The sequence below is a fragment of the Triticum dicoccoides genome, unplaced genomic scaffold, assembly GCF_002162155.2.
Source record: "Triticum dicoccoides isolate Atlit2015 ecotype Zavitan unplaced genomic scaffold, WEW_v2.0 scaffold192929, whole genome shotgun sequence".
In the NCBI taxonomy this organism is placed as follows: Eukaryota; Viridiplantae; Streptophyta; class Magnoliopsida; order Poales; family Poaceae; genus Triticum; species Triticum dicoccoides.
This window is the reverse complement of record NW_021231051.1, coordinates 1-8,149: the sequence shown is the minus strand read 5'-3', so window position 1 is coordinate 8,149 and position 8,149 is coordinate 1. Positions and strand designations below refer to the sequence as shown.

The 8,149-nt window shown below is 36.2% G+C and overlaps 1 protein-coding gene across 1 annotated transcript; it reads right to left on the bottom strand.

The window, feature by feature from the left end:
• Positions 1 to 2,668: 2,668 nt before the first annotated feature.
• On the bottom strand, positions 2,669 to 7,021 carry LOC119344918 (cytochrome P450 87A3-like; the record flags this gene model as incomplete). Its single annotated transcript, XM_037615204.1, has 8 exons — positions 2,669 to 2,759; positions 4,040 to 4,173; positions 4,714 to 4,820; positions 5,047 to 5,125; positions 5,263 to 5,352; positions 5,843 to 6,094; positions 6,391 to 6,540; positions 6,697 to 7,021. Coding segments are annotated over 8 exons (1,228 nt in total), but the record flags the coding sequence as incomplete, so codon positions are not given.
• Between the last annotated feature and the right edge of the window lie 1,128 nt (positions 7,022 to 8,149).

Sequence of the window (8,149 nt, the reverse complement as noted above, 5' to 3'; positions counted from 1 at the left end):
CTGCTACTGCTACTGAAAGGCAGCGAGCGCAAGACAGAGTGCAATTATTGGAGGAGTGATGAGGAAGGTAGCACAGCGTCGTCGGTCTTCATTGCGATTCATCAATCACTTGCATTATTGGAGAGAGAGGAAATTGGTACTGCACCAGTCCGGCTCTTTGTATTTTTGTGTCAAATTTTAATCATAAATTTGACTAGTAAAATATTAATGTATATCACAAAGATTATGTTGTTGGATTCGTATTTTAATCTACTTTCAAATGATAGTATTAGTTTTGTTACGTAGTATAACTTATACTTTGGTAATTAAAACCATAGTTAAATATAACACAGAACACCAGGTAGACCATGACGGAGGTAGTAAAATTTAAAATTTACCGCTATCAAAATGCAAACATTGCCTCGTAGATCCAACATCAATAACCCACCAGAGTCGCTGCATCAGAGCCAAGAGCTGGAGAAACCTTTTTCGTCGCTATCATCGCCACTGCTGGAGCACAAGTCATGGACAATCAATCAAAGACCATAACTGAGAAAACCTAGATGATTGGATGGACACACGACAAGATCCCCGGGGTTCTCCTTCTTCCCGCCGATGACGGACCAACCGGCGGACAAGAGGGAACCCCAGTGATGCGGGTTGCCTCTTTGTTCTCTACAAGTCGTGGCGGCTAGGCTGGGGATGTCTATTCATTTTTCATTTTTTTGTTTATAATTACTCGTGTGTTTTGAGTAAACTATGTTCATGTGTTTTCTTTAATATGTTCATATATTTTCTCACACGCTTAAAACATGTTCGTGACAATTTTGAAAAATGTTAGTGAAAATGTCAAACAAAATTCATGCATTTTTTTCTTTTTTAATGAAAATGTTTGTGGTACTTTATAAATATCCACATGTTTCAAAATTGTTCATGAACTTTTCTCCGAAAACAGTTCATGAATTTTTTTTTAAAAAATTGCATAATTTTTTAAACAAAACTGTTCACAGCATATAAAAATTTCCACTCCTTTTACACAAACATCATGAAACTTTCAAATGGGGGAGAAGAAAAATAGAAAAAAGAAATCGGAAGAAACCACAAAACAAATGGACGAAAAATGGTTTCCCATTTTAAAATAGTGTCATAACCATAGAAAATACCGATGTCCCAAGAAACAAATCGAAGAAACCGCTCCATCCTTTCTATTAGGCCGCGATCCATGTAGGGAGCGCCTCGATGAAAGCGGAAGCAACTAGTTGACGAGCGCTCTTTCGGGAGCCTCGCAACGATCACTTGCGGGTGGGCTGAGGGTGCGCCACTTGGCGCGCTCTCAGCCGCCGCCACGTGTCATGCTCTGAGCACTCCCTTTGGATTTTTTTTATGTTATTTTTCTGCACGATTTTTCAGCTTTCAACATTATTTTGTCAGTTTTTTTAGTTTTTGGTTTTTCACCGGTCTTCCTTAGCTTTTGGATAAAAAAAGTCTTCCTTAGTTATTGGTTTTTCACGAGTTTTTTTTGCTTCCGCGAAAGGCACGGTTTTGCTTTTGCAAGAGGCATGACCATGCCTCTCGAAAACGGAAAAAAGAACGTGCTTTCTTTTTTTTTCCTTCCACGAGAGGCACGGTTTTGCTTTTGCGAGAGGCACGGTCATGCCTCTTGGAAATTGAAAAGAAAATGAGTTTTGTGTTCTTTTTCTTCCGTGAGAGGCACGGTTGTGCTTTTGCGGGAGGCATGGCCGTGCCACTCGAAAACGGGAAAAGAATGTGTTTTATGTTTTTTTTCCTTCCACGAGAGGCGTGGGTGTGCTTTCGCGAGAGGCACAGCCGTGCCTCTCGGAAACGAGAAAACGTGTTTTATTTTTGCTTCCGCGAGAGGCACGGTTTTGCTTCCGCGAGAGGCATGGTTGTGCTTTCGCGAGAGGCACGGCCGTGCCTCTTTCGGAAAGGAAAAAAACCGTGCTTTTGATTTGGTTTTTTCGTCCGTTTTTTTTTGTAAAAAAGATGTTCATCAAAACATATCACACATTGGATTAATTTTGAAAATCTCGATGCGAGATATCCAACGGTGTAACGGTTCGAGTTTTGAACACACGATTTAAGAGATATAACATTTTGAATAAACGGATCTACGAAAAAGGAAAAACACTCAGGGAGGCGCAACTTGAAAGGTGGAAGTGATCTTTGTAAGGAATACTCCTCAATTAATGATTTTAGAGGAAAGCTAAGTGCTACTCAAATAAGTGACAAAATAACAATTGCGATGCTTAGGCGGACCCTAGAGGTAATCCACGGGCCTATATATGTTTTTCAGGGTTATATGAAGATTCTAAAAGGTTCTTCACGTGCATATGAGTTTATCATTCCACACGTGCATATGAGTTTCCACTGAATCGCATATTGCAGGATCATAACAGTTATGGCATAGAATAAAAACTCTTTAATCATGAATACAAAATATAATAATACAAATATTATTGCCTTTAGGGCATATTTCCAACAAAAATACACGTGCACTTCGCTAAAAACAAGCTTTTGAAACAAACTATGGTTTTTACAATGTTTATACCTAATTATTTTAGTCCATAGCAACACATGATACCATACGAGTAATTTGTATAAACGACACATTATGGATCCTCTAGAGGCTTAGAGATCTTGCACTTATTGAATCACTAACAATAACGCATCAAACTTTTGCGAGAAGTTGTATGTGAAAACCACCAGGAAACTGTAGTCCAGGACAAAGCACCATGGTTCCTCCCTTGATCGTTTTCCAACTGAAGAATGAACACACAAGTTTAAAATTTAGAGAGTCAAGATTTATTTACAATATTCTACTTTTTATACTAGATTGTATTTTTTTGTACTAAACACATTGAAGATGATCCATGTTAATTACTCCCTCCGTTCATAAATATAGGTCTTTCTAGAGATTTCAACAAGTGACTACATACAGAGCAAAATGAGTGAATCTACACTCTAAAATATGTCTATATACATCCGTATGTGGTAGTTCATTTGAAATCTCTAGAAAGACTTATATTTAGGAACAGAGGGCGTACATCCGTGGAGTTAACACTAATCTAAAAAACCAAGTGCCCGCTAATAACTTTCATGTATAATAGTTTGTGCTTAGAATTTTTTTTTGCGCCAGCAACTTTGATAATTGATTTTTTAATGTACATGCATTTAAATGACTATAAACTTATATTTTTTAAAATATACTACATGAAGAGTAATCTTATATTTTTTTAATAAAGTACAAATTATTTTGACTAATTAGTGGTCAAGGACAGAAATCTGACTGCACAACTATGACCAAGTCATATATTTTGTAGCAAGCAGTGGTACAAAATGCATTTTACAGAAATAAAAACTTCCATGTAAGATATGATCACAAAAAGCATAATCCATCTTCTCGTTCTACAATTGTTTTCCATAAGCACAAATAATAGATGCCTATTATAGAAATACATAAGAACAGGTTTATACAACATAATTGTGCCATTAAAGTTACATTCATTGCGCTACCTCTCATGTTACAACACTTGGTCCTTACTCCGACACTGGATGCTCCATTAAGGGAAAAAAATTAGTTCTCTCCTTCTAATATGTACCAAAGAACATCAAGGGGGTCAAAACAACTGATGGTTATTCAAATTTTTGTTTTCGTTTATTTTGTGTTGTTTTCTTCGATGTCATTTTTGTTTACGTTCTAAGTATCTTACCTAGATTCCGCAATGTAACATTCGTTTTTATAACACTTTTTCTTTTATTCTATTCTATACCTATTTTATGGAGGTATACTACAAACCTTAGTTGCAGTAGACTAGGTCCACTTGAGTAAGATTTGACAACTAGAAAGACATCTTGTACCAAAGGAACATATTAAGATCTGATGTGTTTAGCCCCTAGTGATGTGTTTTGTATGGAAGAAAAAAAAATCAAGAACTACATGAGTAAGCACTGATATGTATATTAAATAACTAAATAAATACTTATTATTGTTGGAAGGGTAATCTCAATTATTATTAAAAGTACATGAAAGGCAATTCACCTATATTTGGTAACTAAGCAATGCATGAAAATGGCCATTTGTAGCTTAGCAAAGTCGGCACCAACACATAATCGTAGCCCGCCTCCAAAGGCCATGAACTCCTTTGAGGAGCCACCAACTGGTTCAGTAGTATCCTATGTACAAAGTTGTCACGGGTTTCAGAGAGAGTTGTTTTGCATTACAATAAGTACCCCACCTATTTCAAATCTTCCTAGAGCTCCCCTTTTAGTGCTTTGGCAAGAAAATATTAGGGATCAAAGAACCAGACAAGATAACTAGCTATTCTCCTATATTTTAGTTCCATGTCAAATCATTTTTCCCTTATTGTACTTCCTTGTTGAAAAATCTGTCCAATACTCTTCATGCCTTAATATTTTACTTGGAAAATAAACATTACTTAGTTTTAAGGCTACCGGTCATGAGCTACTTTTCCGTTCTTAGAAAGATTTTGAGCTACTTTTTCTCATAATATGTAGATTTCCAACTATGTTGTGGATGCATGTTAACTAAAAATTTATAATCACATTAATACCTAGTAAACATTATGATAACATATCATCTACTTTGGAAATGACGTATATCATTCAACCATATTGTCTTGCTAATAAAAACACAAGCATTGTTTTATTGGAATATCAAGGAATATCCCTTTTAAATTGATAAATTTGACAAACCTTCCACCTCCATGGATTGAACAGATTAGGATCTTTGTAAACTGTAGGATCCAGATGAATGCTGGAAGGATTAATCATAATCTTTATTCCTTTTGGAAGAGTGTAACCTGCACGAATCACCAACATATATACAATACATATTAAGAAATTATTAAGTTAAACTGTTACCGCTTCAATGTTCACTTTCGTCCTTTTTATGATTACAAGGGCGCAGACACTCCCTATATGCGCACAGACATAAATATAAGCAGATCACCCATAAGTCTCTGCTAAATCTACAGTTGGTCACTCCTACCGGCCTACATATCTCACTTCTTTGAACAATCTCCTCACCTTTAATATGCACTTCCTCTGTTGCTTTTCTAAACATTAAGGGAGCAATGTTAGCCAACCTTAATGCTTCATGTATGACCTACAAATCAGAATGAAGCTGATGAAATAATGTAACTTGTTTCATGCCACTAATTACACAATATGAATGGAGAGGTTTACGTGTGTGTATGGTTGATGTCATGAAAAATAAAGGCTAAAGAGGGAGAAGCTATATACATGTGATGTAAATTTCATGGACTTGTATTCCTCCCATGTGATTTCAGAGTCAGGATTGATCCTTCTTTTCCGGATGTTGTTGTTCTCCTCCTGGAAATTGTAAATCCAAATTAATTAGTAATTTGTTTACAAAAGTTACCTCATTATATATACAATCATTTTCTTGAATTGTGGTTGGCTTAATTAATTGTCTATATGAATATGAAATCTTTTTGGTATTACTATATGTTGAATATATCAATATAGATTTCACATGGTCTAATGAGTTTGTAACATAACTTAGTATCTAGTGCTAGATTGGAAGTAATAGGAATATCCAAGACCACCTAGTTGCAACTACTTTTTGGTGGGGTATAACTACAACCAACAGTAAGATGGATAACCATGCATATTTTTTCAGTAACTATGTATGGAAGTGTACACGCTAAACTAGTGTATTGTGTGTAACGAAAAGCACATATGCACGTCTGTGTCCAGTAGTGTGGTTGAAGAATTCTAATGTGTATGTCTAGAGAGAAACATCATTTTCAAACTAGTGATAAAAGCACGTAAGTGGCTACTTCTCTTTGTCGACACTTACTGTTAGTTCCCGTAGTGCCTTGGGATCATTGTCTAGAAACTTGAGTGCCGCAGTTATCCCAGATGACGTGGTTTCAAAGCCTGCGAACAATAATAAGAAGAGCAAATCCAATGCAATTTTCTCGTCCATTAATGTCTTTTCCTCCTTCAGGTCGTTGATCAAGATATCAATAAAGTCAACACTCTCCCGATGTGTTGCCTTCTTCCTCTCATTGAACATTTCTTTCAAAATCTTCATGACATTCTTCCGGCCCTATGCAACGAGGAAATCGTACGTATAAAAATATATTTGAATTTCTCGTTTCCAACCATGTGCCCAAGCACCATGGGGTCCCAATTAATTAAGCTATATACACACACTATTTTCTTACTACTGGGTGAAATTGTTGTTTCATAGGAATACTATTGGGTGCAATTGTGCAAACATAGAATGTAGTGGCAGATCCTATCCAATTGGCGAGAATCTCTATTAGTCGATTTTTTTATAAGACTTTATTTATTTATGCAATGATATGGGGAAATATGAGGGTGGTAGTAGTCCCTAATTACCTGCATACATTTGTAGAATGCCGTGCCAGGAATGTAAAGTGGAAATGCTAGTAGTCCCTGAAGAAATGCATCAAATTCCTTCCACAACTTAGCATCAGAGCTTGAGGAGTCGTAGCTGATTAATCGCTTGGCCGTGATGCTGAATATCATCTACGAAAAGGAAATTATGGAGTTGCTTGATCCATCATGTATATATTAGCTTTTCTAATTAAACAATAATAAATTGTAGTATTTACTATTTAATCAAGTTGTTTAGCTGAAAGGACAACACCAATAACATAGGGAGAGGCTGATACAAGGACATACACTAGATGTTGCCTCTTTCACTTCGATGCTAGGATGATCAAGCCAGGAGAGCAGACTAGCCTGGGCCGTCTGCTGCACTTCATGGAGCAGTACCAGCCTGAGGTTTTCTGGGCCGAAGAGCCGAAGTATCAGTGTCCTGAGGTGCTTGTGGAAGGTCCCGAGCGTCGCAATAATGCAGTCAGCTCCCATGATTTTCATGATTGACTCCGGATACCAAATTTGGAACAACTTCTCCTCTTTTTGGAACACTAAGTTGTTCAATTCTTGATCCATGGAGACGATGAGGTCTTCACCAAGCAAATTTGTCCTAAAAATTGTACCATACCTGAAATCGCAGGCATCATGAATTTAGTTGGATTGTTCATGCATAGCTAGGGTAGTTCCTCCATCTAAATAGATCAACATTAAAATAAGATTGCCTTTGTTGGATTATGTGAGGCAAGTAGTGACTCTTCTTTGTGTAGAAACAATCATAATTCATTATATTTATAAAATTATTGTTTGTTGTTATCAGCATATAGTAATGTTTCTCCTGCCCATGGTAAGGTCGTATCCTCTTTTTTCCGGTTTATTTGGCTCAACACATAAATCACTATCATCAAGGAGTCTAATTAAGTGTAGATCACATGTTAAATCACACATATTAACCACCCTCGTTCATGCATTGATGGTTTCGATTAATACCATATATATTGAGAGCAAACTTAGATTAGAAAACAATAACTTGTAATTGAAGATTGCATTTTTTCCAAAGCTAGCAATCAAATAAACACAGGATAAGAATTATTGCAGGCCTTACAACTAGAAATACTAGATTTTGTGATGAGTCTAATAAATTAGAAAGGAAGGGGTAAAAAAATAAGTGTTACTATATAACTGTCTTCCTGCAATGGATGGTGAGTGATGAGCCTGTTTGAATAACTATAAGACCCTAACACCTCCTCATTATTTGACCATAATGAAGGGGAAGATGAATATGTTTGTACTTTGTATAACACATACTCATACACAACTGACTATGTGGCAACTTCATAGGCAAATAAAGAAAATATTGTAGGAACTTATTCCATTGGGATGCAGTTTTATTGTGTTCGACAAAGCAACATGAATATCCAAAAACACCATGAATCAGATAAATTGTTGGAGTGGGAAAATATTTTAAAATTTTGAATTCAGTAATTATTGAGTTTTATTTTTGCAGTAAAAGAATTGGAGTGCGGGTAGGGAGCAGCACGAAGACATCTTGTTAAACTTTGCCATGGGTGTGGGCACTAATAGGCTAATATTTGTCTAACTGTCATCATTGTGGCTTCTTGCGCTTCCTTAACTAATGTTTCTACTTTTCATATGCTCACTACCTTTGGTCGAAATTTTCTTGTTACTTGTGGCGAGCAATTTCTTCACCATAATTTGTAGACTTGACACTCGACAACAATATGGCAAAAAAAAAAAA